Source organism: Eulemur rufifrons, chromosome 27 (assembly GCF_041146395.1).
Source record: "Eulemur rufifrons isolate Redbay chromosome 27, OSU_ERuf_1, whole genome shotgun sequence".
NCBI classification, from domain to species: domain Eukaryota; kingdom Metazoa; phylum Chordata; class Mammalia; order Primates; family Lemuridae; genus Eulemur; species Eulemur rufifrons.
In genome coordinates, this window is record NC_091009.1 from 13,970,578 (window position 1) to 13,992,369 (window position 21,792).

A 21,792-nucleotide genomic window follows, 5' to 3' on the forward strand; every position below is an offset into this window, starting at 1 on the left:
TTAGAATAGTGCCTTCATCTGTGGCAGGTACTCAATAATGGTGATTGGTTTCCCTGGTCATCACCTAAGTGCACATTTGGGAATAACACCAATTGGGTATCCGACTGAGGTGGGGAGTGGGCGGAGGGGATGGGTATATACCTACATGATGAGTGCGTTGTGCACTATCTGGGGAATGGTCACGCTTGAATGTTCTGACTCGGGGGGGATGGGATGGGGTATAACTACACGATGAGTGCAATGCGCACTGTCTGGGGAATGGACACGCTTGAAGCTGACTCGGGGGGATGGGCGGGTCATGGGCAATATATATAACCTGAACTTTTGTACCCCCTAAGTCATCAATTGAATACTTTAAAAAATACTATTATAACAATAATTTCTTGAGGTGATTGGGGACAGATAGTATTTTTGTTGACTCATTACTACAACTCAACCTGTTGTCAAAGCTGAGAAATAACTAGGAGAAGAAGATAAAAGAAGGGGAGAAAGAATTTCTAAGAGCATAAAAGCAGAGAGAGCAGACCGTAAGACTGGCAACAGTGATTAGATGTGTTAGTTTAAATAGTAGTTAGCACTAGAATGGTTTATTTTTATTTTTTTATTTTTATTTATTTTGTTTTGAGATAGGGTCATGCTATGTTTGTCCAGATTAGTCTCAACTTCCTGGGCTCAAATGATCCTCTCGCGTAGCTGGGATTATAGGGTTGTACAACTGCACTTATCTAGAACACCAGAATATTATGTTAGCTGAGAAAGGACCAAACTTCCTAGACATAGGCAGAAACTAATTCTGTAATATAGAAGCCTGTAACTATATTCCAAGGGAACCTAAGAACATCAGTGGGTCATAAAGGTATCAGATTAACTTTCCTCAGGAGGTCCCATATTAAATATAGTCCTCAATATTCTACATCTGAGTTACGGGACATAAAGGAGTATATATGTTTTAGAAGATTTCCATCCAAAATAATTTAAATATTTACATAGTTAATTGATAGTGTATTTATGGATAAATTCTGGTTTAATTTCTTTACAGTGCTATTTAATGTGTTTAGTACATCTCTTTTCATCTACTTTCATGAACGCATATTGTGATCTTTTAGCACTACGATGCCATAATGAGGTACATTAGCCAACCACCTCTTCTCCTTGATGTGCATATCCACAAACCAATGCTGAATGCTCGGACTTGGATGGATGCTTTGCTTGCCTTTTTTCCAGGTTTGCAGGTATAAAGAACTCTATTTTTTTAATAGGAAAGTAAAATGATTTTAATTAAGTGCGTTTGTGATCTCTAAAATTGAATTACCAAAACATAATCACATTCCAAAATTGTATTAATATACATTTTTCTGTTTATATAATGATTATAGATAAAAATCAGCTTATATTTTATTAGGTAATTTTGTTGTTGTTGACTTCTAGGTTTTAAAGGGGGATATTAGACCTGCTATTGAAACTCATGAGATGTTATATCAGGTGATTAAAAAGCACAATTTTCTACCAGAGGTAAGCAAATAATCTTTGGAATTCTAATCTTATATATATGTATATACTATAACTTGTTAATTTAAAGGTAGAAAATGGCATCTTTAAGGCTTGCTTGTTCTTTTATTTTTTCCTGGTTAAATAGTTTAATTATTTTTTATTTATACAGTATTTATATGTTTTTGCTTTTCTTCATGTATTAACAGAAGTCTAGTTTAGGGTAATGCTGACATTTTATTTTATGTAAAAAGATTTCCAACTTTCTGTTTCTCAGTCCTTTCTAACCCATGCCATTGTAATATTGCCCCATTCTAACTTTTATATATACCTACCAGCTAGGGAGATCTTGTCACTTTTTATTTTCTGAAGCTTGTTTTATGAAAACTAAATTCATTAAATATACTTTTGCTGGTCACACATGCTCCCTGGAAATTTGGAGAATGCCAGCCTTTCCTCATGCTAATTGAGAATTACTCTTCCTGGTTTTTATACATTATATAGGTAGTAAATATTCTTGCTAGCTTGATATGACAAGATTTTAATAGCATACTTTTTGGCTTTCCAGAAATGTACCATTAAAATTTCCAAATGTGTGTATGGCCTTGTTCTATCCCTGCTTATTGGCTACCCTCTGTGAACTATCTAAGCATTCCACCAACTTAGAATGCTTCCTAAAGTGTTTGTTTTGGAAAGTATAGTTTTATTAGCCTTCAGGTGAGTAGGACTGTGCATTGAGAAAATTCATATCCATACAGAATAAACTGAGGTTTCAACTAAATACATCTATCACAAATAAAGTGTTTATTTGGTTTCTGTAAAAGTTTTTGTTTTTTATTTTTATCTTCTTGTAAAAACCAGTTGGTTCTGTTATTGAATAAATTTCAAATGGACTAATTTTATTTATTTTATTTTTAGACAATGCCCTGTCTCATCACAAAGGATTTGAGATTGTTAGAAAACATATGCTAAAATAATGCTAAAATAGAAATATGCATACTTGAAAATTGCTAAGAGAGTAGGTTTTAAGTGTTCTCATCACACAAAAAAAGTATGTGGGGTGATGCATATGTTAAATAGCTTGATTTAGCCATCCTGTGTATACATACATCAAAATACCATGTTGTATACCATGAATATATGTAATTTTTATTTGTCAATTTAAAGCATTTAAACAAATACGAAAACTAGGGAAATAATAATTAAGAGGAGAAAGTAGAAAGAAGGAAGAAAAAGAAAACATAATTATGTAGACAATCTGGACCCATTTGTGGCATTACTGAGTTTCATTACTTTATTACTGAGTTTTTCTGAGTTTGCGAATAGCCAAAATATTTATTTAAAAAGCAGTCCATTCAGTTGGTAAAAATAGCAACCTTGCAAAATGAATTGTGATTTTTAAGCAATGAAAATTGATGTTCTATTGATGAAAACATGTCATGATTGTTATTCTAATTGCTTTTACCTATTTATGAGTTAATATGTACTACTGTGTATTTTAGAGCTACATGTTTATTTAATCATATTTTTAATGCATATTTGTATGTTGTTTTGTTCAGGCATTTACTACAGATTTCAGGGTACATTGGGCTCAACATCCTTTAAGGCCAGAATTTGCGGAAAGTACCTACTTCCTGTATAAAGTAAGATAATTTACCTCTCTTTGCTTTTTAGCCCCCACTCTTTGTTTAAATTTCTCTTTTATAGTAGTAATTGGATTTTCAAAGTCCTCTTTTAATATTATAATGGTTGGATATATCATACTTCTTATTTATCTAGTGTATAGAGTTATTGAAAGATGCAAGTATTGACATGTAAGTTTATGCCATTTTTAAATATTTATATAAGCATTTTTTTAAAGAGAAATTTTATGTTCTAGAGATGCTTTCTAAAGCATATTCTTGCCTTTCTTCAATCAGGTAACCTTTCTGGGCATTAAAAATTTAATCTAAAGGCAAAGATAATATGGTTGTACAACCTTTCAATTGTATATTTAAGAAATTCTGTAAAGTAGGTCCATGGCTTATTTTCAGAGCTCAGTTCTATGTAACATGTGTTCCAGTGCCTGATACGGTGCCTGGCACCTAGTAGGTACTCAATAAATATTGGATAAATGAATGGGTATGTGGTAGTATATAAGCTATGTATGTGTATACATATATTCTCCTTTTTGTTAGGCTACAGGAGATCCTTACTACCTTGAAGTAGGGAAAACACTTATTGAAAATTTAAATAAATATGCTAGAGTGCCTTGTGGATTTGCTGCCATGAAGGATGTTCGGACTGGAAGTCATGAGGACAGGTAAAACAATTGCCAACCTCCCGTTTCCTCAGAGTAACTCTGAAACAACACAAAATACTACTGCTAGTTAGAGTTCAGATAAGTTTCATTCTTTTGCAAAGGGTATTTGAGGGCACAAACCTTAGTTCATTGTTTTTATTTTTTAAAACTGTCTTGAATAAACACACTCTTAAATTGTTTGAAAAGTTTGTATTTTTATGTTAGTGTGTTAGTGCCTTGCGTATTGTAGGTGTTCAAATGATTTTTAAATAGATGAATGAATGAATGATTGTTAAATGTCAGAACATTGGTGTTAGGAGTATTTGAAATGTTTTTCCCCCTTTGTTAATTTTTTTTATATTATGTAAGATATTAGAAATTATCAAGATGATGATGAATGATCTGGATTATGAGTTGTGCCTAATCAAGATTTCCTCAAAAGCTGTGTGTACTCTTACTCTGTTGCTGATTTGAAGGGCTGGGGAAGACCAGTGTTAGTTCCTGTTTCATTGGCTACTGGATGGATGTGGATGGCATGAAGTACTGAGCTATAAAGAGCACTGTTTCGTCAGTGTTGTGATAGTCACAAACATTCCAGTTATTCCAAGACCGCTTAACCTGGTTATCACATCTCTAAATGAATGCTAAAGCTTGTTTATTCATTGGGTTAGCAATGTTCATTCCACAAATATTTACTAAGGCCTTTTATGCGCCAGGGTTATTACTAGTTTTTGAGGATTAAAGATGTGAAGACATGTCCTTTCTGTCATTGAATCACTGAAGACAGGCAGATAAACAGACTTCTAAAACATAGTATCAGTGCTATGAAACACATTAAAAGGGGCGTGAAACACATGTTGGGATATGATAGTCACTGAAAGATTCCTGGAGAGTCCTGTGTCCTGAAGGATGAGCAAGAATTAGAAGAAGAAAGAAGTAAAAGAAGTTCCAGGCAGAGGGACCGCAGACATGAGAAACACAGCACTCATTACCTACTCATAGGGTTGTCCCTTAGTCCTTTACTCAGAGTATTTGGGTAATAGTCTTGGAACCTCTGTTCCTGACCACTGCTGATGGGAAGTGGGTAGACTTCTGGAAGCAGGCACACAGGTAACAGCGAGAAACGAAAGCAGATACACGTTGTATTTGTCTGTGACGTTTATTGACTGTTTCCTGTACTCCAGACACCCTTCTAAGCACTTTATATGCTTTAACTCATTTGATCCTTACAACAACCCTCAAAAGTGTAATTCTGTTATAATCTTCATTTTAAAGATGAAGAAACCAAGGCAAAGAGAAGTTAGGGAGCTTGCCCAAGGTCACACAATTTGTAAGGTTAAGTTGGAATTCAAATCAAGGCAGATTGGCTCTTGACAACTGTGTTATACTGGCAATTCATTCAAAGGGCAATAATTAAGCACCTACTATGTGCCAGGCACTATACTTAGGTGTGAGGATAGAAAGGTAAAATAGAACTAGTCCCTTCCATTCTATGACTTGTTAATGAATCAGATAGATGTGTAAAGAAATAATCACAACCATGCGACACATTCATAGTGGAAAAGAGGCAACACATTAAGGAATTACAGAGGAAGACATGATTTACTCTGTTTAGGAAGTTCCATTTTCCTTTCTTCCTTCCCTTTCTTCCCTCCCTTTCCCTTCCTTCCCTTCGTCCCTCCCTCTCCCAGGCTGGAGTACAGTGGCACAATCATAGCTCGTTGCACCCTTGAACTTCTGGGCTCAAGCAATCCTTGCACCTCATTCTCCTAAGTAGCTGGGAGCACAGGCATGCACCACCACACCTGGTTAATTTTTCTACTTTTCGTAGAGACAGTAGAAAACAGGTCTTGCTATGTTGTCTCAAACTCCTGGCCTCAAGCAAGTCTCCTGCCTCAGCCTCCCAAAGTGCTGGGATTATAAATGTGAGCCACCACGCCCAGCCGAGTTACATTTTTCAAAGTTTAACACCCCCCCCCCATCAGATATTCCTTTTATGACATTGTTTCTGGACCTCTTGCCACTGCCTTTGCCCTATTCTGATTATATTCAGGTATACAGAATTGCTCTTAAAATATAATGTCCAGACTTAACCATACTCTCAGGATCTGCCCAGCACAACAGCACTGTAACTATCTGGATTCAAACAAGGGGTCACTGATTTTCTGAGGGGCTGACAAGTTTATACCCTCTGTCTAATTGAGAACCATTGCTACTTCAACTCACTGTTCATCATTGGGGCCATGTACCTCTAAGATGCGTTTAGCCTGACAAAAGGTTGAGCACTACAAATCTTTATTATACTGTGTTGCTAGGTGTGCTTCAGATTTTTTTAGCAGCTTTATTATGTTCAACTCAAAGTGAGCTTGTGATCAACCAGCCTCAGATATGTAACTATATAGCCTGCTGACAAATGGGTGTTTTCCACCCTGCCCTGGAACAGCTGAGTTTGTTTTTTTAGTGTAAACTTAGAAGTTTATAATTAACCTAGAAAAATTTCATTTTGTTGTTTTTTTCCAGTTTCTAGACCAAACAGAGAGGTTGAATCTCATTTCAGTCATTTTATCTATTAGCTAAACTACTAGTTTTCTGTGATCTGCAGTTTGGATAAACAAAAAATTTTTCATCCAAATTGTTGGGAAGAATTTTGGTTGGACTGTGACCAGTGCCTTATGGCACTTGAGAGCTTTCAGTTACCGGCTCTTTGCTTTTGGTTGCTTATTCCCCTGCGGATCTACCAGCGCTGTCCTCCAGCTCACCAGCACACATGCACACAGGTCTTAAAATTGAAGTATCTGTTTTTCCAAGGTTGAAGGATGTCACTTTTCATGATTACATTACGTAAGATTGCAATATCTGTCTGGCTGAGAAATTTTTCCCCTGCTGGCTTTAAAGAAGCAAGCTGCCAGATTGTAAGCTACCTTAGAGAGGGTCACATGCAAGGAAGTAAGGGCAGGTGCAGCCAGCAAAGAGCTGAGATGCTCAGTTCAACAGTCTGCAAGGAATGGGATGCTGCCACCAAGCATGTGAGCTTGGAATCTACTCCTTCCCTAGTAGAGGCTCACGTGAGACCCCAGCCGTAGCTAACACCTTGATTTCGGCCCTGCCAAGGACATAGCTAAGCTGTGCCCACACTTTTGGCCCACAGAAAGTGTAATATAATAAACACATATTATTTTAGGTCTCTAAGCTCATGATAATTGGTTACACAGCAATAAATAATACGATGGAATTCTCTACTTTTTTTGTAAAGCAGGAAAAATAAACTGAAGCTGCTTCACTTTGATCTAAACTCTAAGAAGGAATCAAATATATTATTATTTCAATCTTGGAATTACCTGTGAAAAATGGCAATCACAGTATTAAATAAAAAGTCTACTAAATCACCCAGAAAAAAAAAAAGAAAGAAATATCTGTTTTCCTAATAACAGATGATTACTAAAAAGAATTTAGATGGCAAAAATAATATGAAAATCTTTCCTAAGACACTCTCCCCTACTTGCCTAAGATAATCGCTGTTAACAATTTGATAATCTTCAGGACATTTTTAATGCCTGTATGTTTGCATTTATGTATACATTTATGGCTTTTAAAATACAAATTAGGTCATATGACATAATACTCAGGTTGCTAGCTTTGCCCAGTTCATATTGTAGTGGTCTTACCAGGTCCTATTCTTTTCTAAATGTATACAAATCATCTGTTTCATAATCAGTTCTAGCATTTGCCAGTTATCAATCAATCATCCTGCTCAACAGTCTGCAGTTCTCCATATAGCATTTGCTCATGTAATAACTGTCCTTTAGAAAAGGTTAAATTATAAGTGTATTGCAGATTGACAGGAAAGTTTATTCTAAAAAGATTGAGACCCCAAATGGCCAAAAAGTTTTGAAGCATTACAGATGAGTTTTTGTTCCAAAATAAAAAATCAAAAAATCATTTATATGTAGGAAAAATCATAGCTGTAGTTTTGATATCATAATATGCCAGCTACTTTGCTAAATAATTGACATTTAGTATTTGATTTAGTCTTTACACCAATGTCATGAGTGTATTATTATGTTCCTTTTATAGAAGTTAAGTGAAGCTTGCAGTCTTCATGTAATATTCTCATGGTCACAGAGTTAATGGAAGATCTGTTTCCAAAGCCCATCCACTGCGTTCCACTACCTCTCCAGCTCATTTTTCAGTAATGCTGTTTAAACTTGCATTCAACTGAGTAAATGTTTATTGAGTGCCTACTATGTGCCAGGAATTGTACTTGGCCAGAGGTGTGAAACTATGCACCCTGTCCAATAAACTAAAAGTTATTTATTACTGCCAAAATCCAGGGTGCTTTGGGAGGTCGTAAATTAAATTTGATGTTACTATAACTCCATCTACCAGCTATGCTCTTTTTCTGACACTTTTAATTTTATTTAAACTTTTCATTAAAAAGTTATTAAAACAATAACATTAAATCATTTGTAAAGGCACATATATTTTTACTCTTTATTTCTCCACATTCCCTTCTTGACAGTTATATAAATGCTTACAATATTATAATCATAGCCCATGAGACTTTGTTGTACTTTTTTTCATGTAACTTTTTATAAATGATTACCTTTAAAGCCTTCTTGTTTATCACTTAAATGGCTACATAATAAACTCCAGCAGAACTGTATGACTTTATCCAGTTCTCTTAATATTAGTTGAAGATTCTTATGTGGTTCTCACTAATAAAATTCATCTGGGTTATTTCCCTGCTGTTGATTCTCTATAGAAGAAACAGAGAACTTTTCCTTATTGGAAGACCTATAGGAAAATCTTGTCTGCGTTATTGACAAGATTTAGTGTACCTGTGTGTTAGGCAGCTACTCTGGTCTTTTTCATTACCATGGAATTTACTTGGAGTCAGGATTATTCTGCCACTGGGAGATTGATATCCTCTGTAGAACACTGGACATCTAAATTAGTATAGACAGGGTTATTGACCTTGACTGTACGGCTCTCAGATAGTTGGCATTTAAGTATTTTATGTTCTTATATTTATTTGTGACTTTTCATTTTAGAATGGATTCTTTCTTCTTGGCTGAAATGTTTAAATATCTTTACCTACTATTTGCTGATAAAGAAGACATTATTTTTGACATAGAAGATTATATCTTTACAACAGAAGCTCATCTGTTACCTCTTTGGCTCTCTACTACAAATCAAAACATCTCTAAGAAGAATACAGTGAGTTTTTGAGTTAGATATCTTATTCTCTTTTTTATTTCCATGTTTGTTTTCTAGTGAAAAGTAATCTATGACTAGAATTCAATAAATATATGTATGGCAGGAGGAAAAGTACATGTAACATTTTCTTATTTTGTTTTTACTACATTCTGTATACACTTAGACTTCATTAAATGTCTTCTTTTAAAAAATCATAATGTTCAGTAAAATAATTATTTTTATTTACATAAAATTTTTTTTATATTGTAGACCTCAGAATATACAGAACTGGATGACAGTAATTTTGATTGGACTTGTCCAAATACTCAGATTCTCTTCCCTAATGACCCATTGTATGCCCAGAGCATTCGTGAACCCTTGAAAAATGTGGTGGATAAGAGCTGTCCTAGAGGCCTCATCAGAGTGTAAGATGTATTATTTTTTATTTGTTAATATCAAAGTTAATTCTTAGTAAATGACAGAGAACTTAAGGAACATATAACAACACCCAAGAAGACATTCACTTAGACCAAAAATATTGAGGTATGTAGTTATCACTAATTAAAATAAAAATTTTCAGTAAAGTTAGATAGTAAAGCTCATTTTGTAATAATGTCTTTTTTATTATTATGGAAGTTTTCAATCTGTCTTTTGTTTAATGAACTAAGTAATATAAGTGGGTAGTATATAACAGTTTTTAACTTCTGTAGCTCATTTTTACACATAACAGTTTGATCAAATATTTCCATATCTTAGACATGTAGAGAAAGTGTTTTTCCTTATGTCTGTAGTTTCTGTGTCATGAAAAACAGGGATTTTTATTTTTTGAGGGAGTACTTACTCTTGCTTGTTAGATAAAAAATATTTTTGGCTTAATGAGTTCAGTTTCTTCCAAATAGTTACATTAGAAAGGCCATTGCAGGAAAATTTTAAAAACATATATTTTTTATGTGAGCATTATCATTTATTGATATAAATATTATTTTGCTTTTAAAATATTGGGAGAAACATCTTGTTTTTAGAGGAAAACATCAGTAGTTACAAATGCCCAAGCAAACCTATTCTGTACCTTCAAATGGTTACGATGCTGTTGACTCATATTACCATATATAAACAATATACATGCTTTTGTAACTGGAAAATATGCTATTTGAAAGCTATGCCACTTATTAATAACCTAAATTATATGTAGGAAAATAACTGTTTCCAGTTATTATAGTTTTATTTGTTCTAAAACTAGCAATTTTGTACATATTTAACATTATTTTTAATTGGCTTGTGTTTTTCGCCAGTTCTGACTTGTAGTTTTTTAAGCCTTGCCTATAATTGCTTTTAGCAGAGAGGAGAGTTTCAGGAGTGGAGCTAAACCCCCTCTGAGAGCCAGAGATTTCATGGCCACTAACCCTGAGCATTTAGAAATCCTGAAGAAGATGGGGGTGAGTTTGATTCACCTCAAAGATGGGCGAGTCCAGTTGGTCCAACATGCAATCCAAGTAAGACATTGCTGTACTAATTAGACACCATCGCTTCTCTGCTTTCTTTGGTCTCATTAGCTTTAATAAGATAATGACATTTGACTTTTTAAAAACTTGAAATACATTTTTTCAAGTTAAGAGAATCAGAATTTTAGGACTCGGAAGTATCTTGGAAAGTCATCTAATTCAACTCCTTTGTAGTATAAGTTAACTAAGTCAGAGATAGGTTGAGCAATTTGCTTAAGTTAGTATATTCAAATGTAGGACTCAAATCTAAATTTTCTTCTGTTTCTCAGTCCATTGTCTTTCCACTATTACATTTATTTAGAGCATAAGTTTAAGAGCTAAGAATTAGTTTTACTATTTACATCTGTTTTATATTTTGGTTTCTAAAGAGCTGTTGAATCTTAAGTATTTTATTATAGGCATTTTATTTGTCTGTGCCTAGGAAAGATAATTTTGGGGGACATTTTTATTGATTTTTACTTTAAAAGTTTTTATAACATGAGGTCTTTAAATTATTTACCCTATTAGCGTAGTGATTCTCAAAAAACTACATAGTTTGATGAATAAATTTCTACCAAAAACCATACTCAGGTATCCCTTAATCTTAAATTTAACCTTCCCATAATGACACCATGCCTTCAAATTTTCATCTTATCCATGTTTTTGCCACATCCATCCTTAAAGAGTATTCTTCCTTCTTCCTTACGTTTTACTCACCCTTGCTTCCTGGTAGTGGGAGTGGCATCTCTTAGAACATTGCTTTTACTTAGGCCACCAGTGACATAGTGGCTACCAAGTGGCATCCTAATCCTTATATGATTTAACTTTTCTGTAACTGTTGACTGACCTCTTCTTAAAACATTTTCGTTTCTTGGCTTCCAGGATATTTCAGCAGCATAGTTCTTTTTATACTTTTCTGTTCACTGTTTTGTAGATTCCTTTGTAGCTCTCTCTCCTTTCTTGGTACAAACACTCAGTGTAGGCACTTTTCCAAGAATATAGATGATATTCTTTTCCCTGTATGTTCTTCAACAGTCTTGCCTATTTCCACAAACTCAGCTATCATCTTTGTACATATGACTTCTTAGATATATATAAGTAACCCTGATTCCTAACTTTCATCTTAAACTCAGCTTTGATCTACCTGTTGTGCATTTCTGCATCTCAATCTCAATCTGTCCAAACTTGAATTATCTCTTCCTTCTTTACTCTCTTCCTGCCTTTACCTCAACCCATCTTTCCTTCTTTTGTTCTCTATGCAAGTAAACTCTATCATCATTCTCTAAGTAATCAAACCTAGAAATCTCAGCATAGGCTTTAACTTCTGTCTCCCAGTTCCTTTCTGTCTTCCCCCATCCTCCAACTCCTATTATGTCCTGTTGGTTTTTCCTGTCAAGTGTCAAGAATCTATCTTCTTTTTTCTATTATACTCAGTCATTCTTCACCTTTTCCTCTGTTAAGACTCAAGTCAAATGTCATTCTAAATCTTTCCCAGATACACACAGCAGAACCAGTTGTTCCCTTGTCTGTATTCCTATTTTACTTTCCCACTTGAGAAATTTTATCATAGCTAATTTTACATGTTTCTCCTCTAGACACAAACTTGTTAATGACCGTCTCTCCAGTGCCTAGGCAAGTGCTGGGATAGAATAAGTACTTGATACATATGTTTTGAATCAAATTGTATCTGGTTGTTAGTTCTCCATTTCAGGTAGGGGAAGTATGGGTCAGTTATGAGGTTTATTTCTTCACAGGGGAAGCCAGTGGGAAAAGCAAGCAAAGCGAGCATTTGATAGAAGTCCAGTTCTCACTGCATCAAAAGTGGCTTATAGAATAGTGAGAGTGACACTGATAAAAATTACAGATGAGTTATTTTCAGAAAATATTTCTGCAAGTAATATTTTTGAGGACAAGTAAACCATAAATACTTGGTGACCAAAAGTGAAAGGAGAAATTTTAGAGTGGGAGACTATAGCACTTTGTATTTAGAAAATCAGAAAAGTTGGTGGGATTTTCCAGAAAGGAAGGATAAAATGGATCTGTTTCTTTCATAGGCTGCTAGTTCAATTGATGCTGAAGATGGGTTGAGGTTCATGCAGGAGATGATTGAATTGTCAAGTCAGCAACAAAAAGAACAGCAGCTACCTCCACGAGCTGTACAAATTGTTTCCCACCCGTTTTTTGGCAGGGTAGTATTGACTGCTGGACCAGCTCAGTTTGGGCCGGATCTGTCTAAACATACAGAGGTAATGTAAGTTTAAAGTATGCGTGTTGAAATTGAATTGAAAACATTAAGTATTGTCTAATTTTTTAGAGTCTCTAATTTAGTAGCTTTAATTTGTTTTAAAAACTTTAGTATTCAGTGTCTCAGATTTAAGTAAAGTAAAATATCTTAAAAATTTGAGTCATAATTTATATAATATGCTTATAGAATTTTAATTAAAATTTTGTTCAGATTATATCCAATTTCTTGGTCTCTTCTCTAATTTAGCACCTTTAATTTATCTAAAATGGTTTTCAAACTTTCTAACAACCACTAGAACCTTTTTTTGGACACAAATCTAACTCAGGAGCTTAAGGTAGAAAAACAGCTAAAAGCAGCAGTGCTCTGGCTCAAGTGGCTGTATAGCCAGCCTGGGACCCTGAAGTTCCACCGAGCAAACTTTGAAGAACACTAAGCTAGTAGGACCTCTTAGTTGTAACGTGGGAAACAAAGACCTGCATAGCTCAACAATTCACAGGTTCATCTGACTAATTGAAGAGCTGGGACCACAGCCCAAGTATCCTGACAATCCAAAGCCAATGTTCTTTCCATTCTATTACTCCGAATTCAGACTTTTGTCTAATGTGTATTTTAAACTATGTAAAAGGTTTATACATTGATTCATTCAGCAACTGTATATTGAGTGCCTGCTGTATTCCAGGTACCACTTGCTATATATCAGTTTACAAAACCCATGAAGATCCATGCCCTCAGAGAGCTTACGTTCTAAGGGAGTGAAGGATATTAATATGTCTTTATATTAACAACTTTAAAAAAAAATCACTTATCTGGTGGATTTAATTTTTCTAGGAAAAAGAACTGCTTGCAGATTCCTATAGACTAAATGTATTTTTTTCCCCCTCTTTCAAAAAGTTTTCCAGTTACCAATGATAGTTTAAAAATGGTTCCCAGCTGTTGTAAATGTAGTGAAGCTGCCTATAGGTCCCAACGTTACCACTAACTAACACTGTACCTTTGAGCAAATTATATTACCTGCGTCTCAGTTTCCCCATATGTTAATGGAAATACTATTTGTATTGTTTTGGTCAGAGTCATTATGAAGATCAGATTTAGTAATTTACATAAAAATGCCTTATAAACTGCAAAGCACAATAGAAATACTGGTTGGGTACTGTGATATGCAAAATGTTTAAAACAAAATTGTATGCTAACTATTAATTAGAAAAAAATGAGTTCTAGTTCTCTTAAAGCTCTAAATACTGAGGAGTAATGACTAGATTGCAATTTGAGAAGATTAAAGTATTTAAGTTACTTTTATTTCTGACAGACAAGAGGATTTGTTGCAAGCAGTCAACCATACAATGGTTGTTCAGAACTTACTAACCCTGAGGCAGTGGTGGGAAAAATCGCTCTGATACAAAGAGGACAGTGCATGTTTGCAGAAAAGGCACGCAACATCCAGAATGCCGGGGCCATTGGTGGCATTGTCATTGGTAAGTAATCCTCCATGTCATTGTGTTGACTAGGAGGAGATAATTTTTAGGATTTTTGTTTTTATTTTCTAAAATTTTATCAAAGAGTTTGTCATTATTTTTGTTTCAACTAGACAACATAAAGGATAGGTAATCCAGTACTCTTAATAATTTCTATGTATCTGATATCTTTTTTGAAAGCCTAGATTTGGGTTTCTGTATATTAATGTCTGAAAATACTTGGGGTCAAGTATGGTGGGATAAGAGTGAGTGGTAAACGCACCCAGTACCACAGATAAGAAAATGTGCCCGTGAGATCCAAAACCTCTGAAGGGCAAGAATTACACTTTGTCCCCTCCACTGGGGAGCCGTTGAAAATTTCCATTCCTCTGCGAAGATGCAGGCTTTGGAGTCACGTGAGGGTACAGTTCCTGGCTCGACCACAACACTGCAGTGTAACCTTGGCCCAACTTCAGTTTTTTTTTTTTTTTTTGAGACAGAGTCTCGCTCTGTTGCCCGGGCTAGAGTGAGTGCCGTGGCGTCAGTCTAGCTCACAGCAACCTCAAACTCCTGGGCTTAAGCGATCCTACTGCCTCAGCCTCCCGAGTAGCTGGGACTACAGGCATGCGCCACCATGCCCGGCTAATTTTTTGTATATATATATTTTAGTTGGCCAGATAATTTCTTTCTATTTTTAGTAGAGACGGGGTCTCACTCTTGCTCAGGCTGGTCTCGAACTCCTGACCTCGAGCGATCCACCCGCCTCGGCCTCCCAGAGTGCTAGGATTACAGGCGTGAGCCACTGCGCCCGGCCTCCAATTTCAGTTTTTTAATCTGATTCTTTAGTAGAATATGTTTTGAGCTTCAGTGGAAATGGTGATAAATATCTTTTAGGTGATTATAAAGTTTAAAGATAATATATATAAAATTGCTTGACATTATAGTGGACGTAGGTATCAGTACATACTATAGTAGTATTTACAGTATTGCTAGCAGATTTATATCCCCTTGGGTCTTTTTCCACTGAAATTACATATTACCAACTTTATATCATTTTACTCATATATTTCGACTGGTGGGTTATGCTTTTTATACTTCACAGAAAATCAGTTATTTCGTGACAAGCAGGCCATTGGGGCAAATACACATTTTTCTGTGTATTAAATAGTAGTTTACATTCAGAAAGAACTGGAAGACCTGGCGACTCACCCTAATTGTGAGTTCTTCTGTACAGCTTCTCTAACAAGGGAAATCTATTTTCGATTTCTTTTTTTATGCTCCTAATTAGGATAGATTTTTTTCCTAAATTCAAGGTAAATAAACATTTAAAGTAAAATATTAGTATTTATTTCAGTGAAAAATTATTTACTATTCCTTTTGCTTATCCCATATGGGCACTCCACTGTTGATTTAATGAATGTATAAATTTCATTAATTAAGTATGTATTAGAAATTTTGTTTAATAACTTAAACCAGCAGTTAGAAAACTACAGACTATAGGTCAAATCCAGTTCATTGCCTGTTTTTGTAAAGTTTTATTGAGACACAGCTATGCCAATTTGTTTGTATATTGTCTGTGACTGCATTGAACTACAATGGGAGAGTTGAATAATTGCAACAGAGACTGCAAAGCCTGATGTATTCACTATATAGGAGGTTGCAGAAAAAATTTGCTGACCCCTGACTTAAGTATCCTTTTTATTCTTGGATATTTCCCACACTGAGATTATTTTTATTGAAGAATTTAGTATCTTACCATTGCTATCATTTTGAACATCTCTACTTACTAGGAACTTCAAAATAGAAATAAAAATTATAAAAAATACAGTGTGGAACATATATTTCAATATTTTTTAAAAAAACTTTCTTTGTGTAGTATTTTAGATATTCCCTATTTTTCAGCAAAGTTTAAGTTTCATTATATATTCTATAGTATGCAGGGATTGTTAAGTCTAACCAGTGTTTTCTTTGGTAGCTATTAGTTGCAGCATTCTATACTGGGTTCTATGGATAAAGAAATAAGAGGCAGTCATCCTTATTCTCAGAAAATTTAATTTTTAAAGAGAAACTTTCTTATGACTTCTTTGTCCTAAGTTTTTTGTTTCTAACAAAGCATTTGTTTTATTTTTCCTGGTTTTAATTGTATATAAATGAGTAAATTAGGATGTAGTTGTTTTTATTGCAAGGACTAGAAGTACAAGTTATCTTAGAAATCATTTGGTTGCAGGAGATAATTTACTTAAGTTGGTTTAGGAAGGGAGGTTTGTTCGCTATATGAAAATGAATTATTTTCATTGAACCCAAGAGCCACAGATATAATGGGGATTCACCAGGAGATAGAAATGGGAACTAAAAATCATCAGGAACCTTGATAGCTAACATCTTTCTCATTTCTCTCTCTGTCTCCATCTGTGGGTCCCCCTGGACTCCCTCCTCTGTTGCTCTTTGTAATTCTACCTCATTTTCCAGCTTTTCACCAGCCTGCTCCCTCTTTGTTCATTATTCCAAAATGGCCATTCTAAACTGCATCTTGGCCTTAAGTCTGTGTCACTTACCTGGACTGTTACCCACTGCTGACTGAAATAGTCTTTCTGTGTGCCAGCTGTAGGTTTCCCAGGGAGACTTAGGGTCAGGTAGCCATCCTTTGTCTAATCAGTTATTACTGAGAGGTTGGGTCATATGTTGTCTTCTGCACTTAGCAGGGCCTATAACAGCAAGCACTGTGAGACAGGACAGGCGCTTTAGGGAGACTGGCACATGAGAGTGGAGGTGAACCTAATTGGCATCTCTAGTAACACAGAGTGTTAGTAACTACTACTATTAGTAGTCCTACTACTACTGCTGTTTAACCAGTGTAAAATAGTGTACTGTTTAATTCAGTTTGTAGAGGAAAGACCTCTGTAGTCATAACTTCTTTGTGTGCATTATATTAAAGAACTATCAATTTCTAGTTTGATAAAACAATATAGTAATGCCATTAGAGGAAAATTTAAACAACAAAAATTCATTATGATTCTGTCACTGCAATCCAAGTCATTGAATTTCTCCACTTCTACACTTTTTTAATAAGCATATGAAATTTTTATAGCCATAATCATAGAATTTTGTGTTCTACTTTCATATGTTACTATATCATTCTGTTTTTGTGTGTGTCCCATCAAGTAGTTAATTATAATTATAATGGTTACAGTTCACAATTATAAATAGCACTGTCATAAACTTCTTTGAGCATAGGGTTTTTTGCTTCCTTTGAATTATTTCCTCAGAAGTAAATTTCTAGAATAATTAGTGAGTCCAAAATTATGTTTGTTTTTGAAGTTCTTGATGCATAAAATTAATTCTGTCAACAGGTAAAAAACAGTAACCACTGTTAGGTAGATCTTTGTAATGGATGGATGTTTTGATGTTTGCTGTATTCGTTTTCTGGCTAGATGACAATGAGGGGAGCAGCAGTGATACTGCCCCTCTGTTCCAGATGGCAGGTGACGGGAAGGATACAGATGACATCAAGATCCCCATGCTGTTCTTATTCAGCAAAGAAGGAAGCATCATACTGGATGCCATCCGGGAATATGAGGAAGTAGAAGTGCTCCTTTCTGACAAAGCAAAGGATCGAGGTAAGGGTAAAGAACCATTTGTTTTTTATACAGCTTAGCATTAATTTTGCTAGTTTGATAACAAAAATGAGTCACAAAAAACCCTTTTTTTGGTTCATTAATAAAACAAGCAAAATTTTTAAAAGATGATTGCATTCTAATTCTGGGAAGAAGAAGAAAATGATTTCAAAATATATTTTTATTTTTGGAAATAAGAGTAGTAAAACATTTATTTTGCTTTGCTGAGTTAGGATGTGTTTAGAATTCTATTTTTATATGTAATTTATAATTTTTGCCATGATTCTGTTTAGTTGATAAAAATACAAGAAACTACATAAAGAAAGCCATTTTAACATCCAGAAATATTCACCATTTGATGTCATTGATAGGATATTGTATATTTCTTTTGTAAGGATTATGAAGAGATTGTGTGGAATGTTGTATACAATATGATAGTTGGTCTCATCAGGCCACCAATAATCAAATGACCATTATCTTGGTGAAGGCAATAGAAATCTAGCAGCTTCTCCCCACTGAGATCTAAGTTTATCACATGGATATTTATAAGTTACAAGAGTTATAAATGGCTATTTCTGAAGAACAAGATAGGCATGTCTTAATTCAAGGGAGTAATAGTACTCTCTAGGCCAAAACGTTTGTTTGTAATTTGAAGCTCCTTGAAAGCCAGATTGCTATATAAATGCAAGGTCTTACTAGTATTCTCTATAGTTTCATACCCAGGGATAGTAGAGAAATGAGATAAAGTGAGCCATCAGACATAGGCTATCATCCCACTTGTGGTAGACGTCTTTCTCATCTGCTGGGGTATAGAGAATGCCATACTCCTCCCATCCCCCCTAAATGGATGAAGTTGTATAATTTATATAATGTTGTTATATCCCCTGTGGTATTTGATAGATCTGTGGGAAACTGATTCAATTTAGTGTAACTTCCAAGTGAGACATCATTTCAAAAAAAGTTTCGTGACAATCTAATGCTAGCCTACTCAGTGTTTTGTCTTGTCATCTTATATTGCTTTATTCTTTTTTGATATTCTTTGAAATATCAACTATTTAAGAGCAATGGAGTGAGTAGACCATATGTATATAAGGATGTATAGATGAAAACAGAAAGAAATACAAAAGTTTTCTAATCTTGTTAAATCCTCCTGTGTACAAATTTTTTTTCCTTGGCCGGGCTTGGTGGCTCACACCTGTAATCCTAGCACTCTGGGAGGCCGAGGCGGGAGGATTGCTTAAGCCCAGGAGTTTGAGGTTGCTGTGAGCTAGGCTGATGCCACGGCACTGTAGCCCAGGCAACAGAGTGAGACTCTGTCTCAAAAAAAAAAAAAAAAATTTTTTTTTCCTGGGCCCTTTTTCTAAACTCAGATCTTCTTTCCTACATTAAGCACATCAAAAATAGGCAAATTATTATTCCATGTAACTCTTAATGCCTTTGCTTTTTTCCCCCCCTATTTTGTGCTACCACTGGAATTTCAGCAGCAATATTAAAAGGTAAAATTATTCCAAGCTACATTATTAATAGTAGTAAGTATCTTGCATTAATAAGCCTTAAATTACATATGTGTATATATGTGTGTGCATATACACATACATATATAATTTTGTTTCAGTGGATACCATGAAATACCTGGTTTAATTAACTAGATTATTTTCATGTCTAGTCAGCTAGTCCCATAATAATTCTTTATTGATCCTGTCATAACAAATTCTATTAATTATACATCCCCTATAATAGATGAACTCACTGGTCCATGTCCATGTAAGAGTCACTCTAACAAAGCCATTGTTGTTTTGGTATTTATTACTTTCAATCAATTTTTATTTGAATACAATGTAAAATATGTAAAATACTGACTCGTTTTAAAAGCTCATATGTGTGTGTGGGTGGATGGGGTTAGGACCACAAGATTATGGTAAAGTATGTGCTTCCCGTACCAGAGAAAGGGTATTAGAAAAAAACATTCTTGGGGGCTGGGCGTGGTGGCTCATGCCTATAATCCTAGCACTCTGGGAGCCCGAGGTGGGAGGATCGCTTGAGGTCAGGAGTTCAAGACCGGCCTGAGCAAGAGTGAGACCCCATCTCTACTAAAAACATAAAGAAATTAGCTGGAAAACTAAAAATATATATAGAAAAAATTAGCCGGGCATGGTGGCGCATGCCTGTAGTCCCAGCTATGTGAGAGGCTGAGTCAGGAGGATTGCTTGAGCCCAGGAGTTGGAGGTTGCTGTGAGCTAGGCTGACACCACAGCACTCTAGCCCAGGTAACAGAGCAAGACTCTGTCTCAAAAAAAAAAAAAAAAAAATTCTTGGGGAACAGTATTCCCTTAAGGACTTTGCAATAAAAGGGCATTATTTAAATGATATTTTTAAAAAGTTTTTACAGTCCATAAATTTATTGAGCTATGTTTTTCTATAGAGTGATGTTTTGATGAAAGGTCTTAACCCCCTTTTTGTGTAGTAGCTCTTTTGAGAACTAAACAGCTATATTAACTAAATCAGCAACAGGTTATAGTATAATTGTTAATATTTTTCAATGTAACAAAAATGACAATATTTTTATGAAACCTACTATTTTATTCTTTAGGATAATATCCTAAGAAGCTAAGGTCCATAGTGGTTGTCATTAATTTGTCCTATACTGTTACCGCATACTTCGGTGTTTCTCCCCTGCGTCAGTACCAGCTCATGTACTTGTTGAAAGTGTAGGCTCCTGAGTTTACTCCGCAGTAGTGAACCAACCAGACTCTCTAAAGGCAGGAGAGCAGAATCTGAAATTTTAAACAAGCATCCATGTGATTGTGATGTAGCTGATTCCTCAGATACTCTTTGAGAAACACTGAACAAGACCCAGTTGGCATTCCTTTTCTGTCTCCCAGCTATGTATCTGGCCCTATGTGATTGTACCCATATTATGGGTACTAGTTAGGATTATGTAAGTATACCAAATAATATCATCCTTAAAATTTCACCCATGAGATGTCTTCCAGATTGCCCTTTCTGAAAATCTCATTCCATAAATAGGTATTTTTCCTTATAAAGTTATACAGTGCTGATTGAGTAGTCCTTTCCACATATTAATACAGAAAATAGAAGCCCCAAACAAGCCCTCACCACCATCTTCTTATTCTGATAGTAAGTCCCAGACATTAGTATAAACATATCTGAAAGCAAAAATTTTCTGATATCTTATAACACATTCTTCTTCAGAATCATAAGTATTTTATCAGGTGGAGATGTTGCTCACTCAAGTTGAATCAGTGACACTGCTGAAAGTTAAGTTATCCACAGTCTGTTGTTGAATAGAACTTTCAATAGCATGTCTCTCAGTGTGTTTCATCTTTCCAAAATGTACTTAATTATTCCAACCCAGTGTCCACAAACAAAAGGCACTGTGTTGTTACCGTTAGATCCAAATTGAAGCAGTTTACAATTAAGAATCAGTTTCCTTTTCTCAATAGTATTTCTCGAGGGAAAAAAAAATCAACATTTTTAAGTTCCAATACATTGTCATGCTTGCAACTTATTCGAGTGTAGGCTTACAGTGTCTTGTGGGGAATAGCCAAATGATTTCAGGGCTTTTCCTGTGCCTGCCTGGTAAAGAGGCAGACAGAGAAAGTGGGGGAAAGAAAAAAACAGTCCCATTCTTTGAACTGCTCCTGATTTAAGTCAGGCAAGTGTCATTTTCCTAAGATCAGCCCCCACTGAACTTGACTGGGGTGGATCTGTTCTGGAGCTGAACTGTAGAACTTAGGTTGCTGTTGGAAAGAATTCCAAGGAGAAAAATTTAGTACATTTGCAGATGGACTCTTTGTCTGGAGAATAACATCTAAAACATTCTTGTAAGCAAAATTGATACTTACCTACCCTCCTTTCTCCAACCAAAGCATGTTTTCTCAAGCATTTTTGTATTTGCACATCTCTTCCCTCTTTTCTAGAAATGCCTTATCATCCCTATCCCCACACCCATGACCCTTTTCCTCTCTGAGAACATTTAGCCATCCTATATTTCAAATGCTGCCTTCTTTATGAA

The 21,792-nt window shown here is 35.1% G+C and overlaps 1 protein-coding gene across 3 annotated transcripts in view; it reads left to right on the forward strand.

Annotated features, from left to right (window-relative positions):
• Positions 1-21,792, forward strand: part of EDEM3 (ER degradation enhancing alpha-mannosidase like protein 3) — a 70,747-nt gene that overhangs the window by 39,600 nt on the left and 9,355 nt on the right. For 2 of the 3 annotated variants that reach the window (XM_069459320.1, XM_069459321.1), the window contains 10 exons: positions 1,107-1,232; positions 1,429-1,512; positions 3,048-3,131; positions 3,666-3,790; positions 8,821-8,986; positions 9,236-9,390; positions 10,305-10,458; positions 12,501-12,692; positions 13,998-14,163; positions 17,574-17,759. In XM_069459320.1, coding sequence (XP_069315421.1) covers positions 1,107-1,232; positions 1,429-1,512; positions 3,048-3,131; positions 3,666-3,790; positions 8,821-8,986; positions 9,236-9,390; positions 10,305-10,458; positions 12,501-12,692; positions 13,998-14,163; positions 17,574-17,759 — 1,438 coding nt within the window. Of the gene's footprint in view, positions 1-1,106; positions 1,233-1,428; positions 1,513-3,047; positions 3,132-3,665; positions 3,791-8,820; positions 8,987-9,235; positions 9,391-10,304; positions 10,459-12,500; positions 12,693-13,997; positions 14,164-17,573; positions 17,760-19,237; positions 19,286-21,792 lie in introns of all 3 variants that reach the window. The other variant, XM_069459319.1, reaches the window with a different exon arrangement.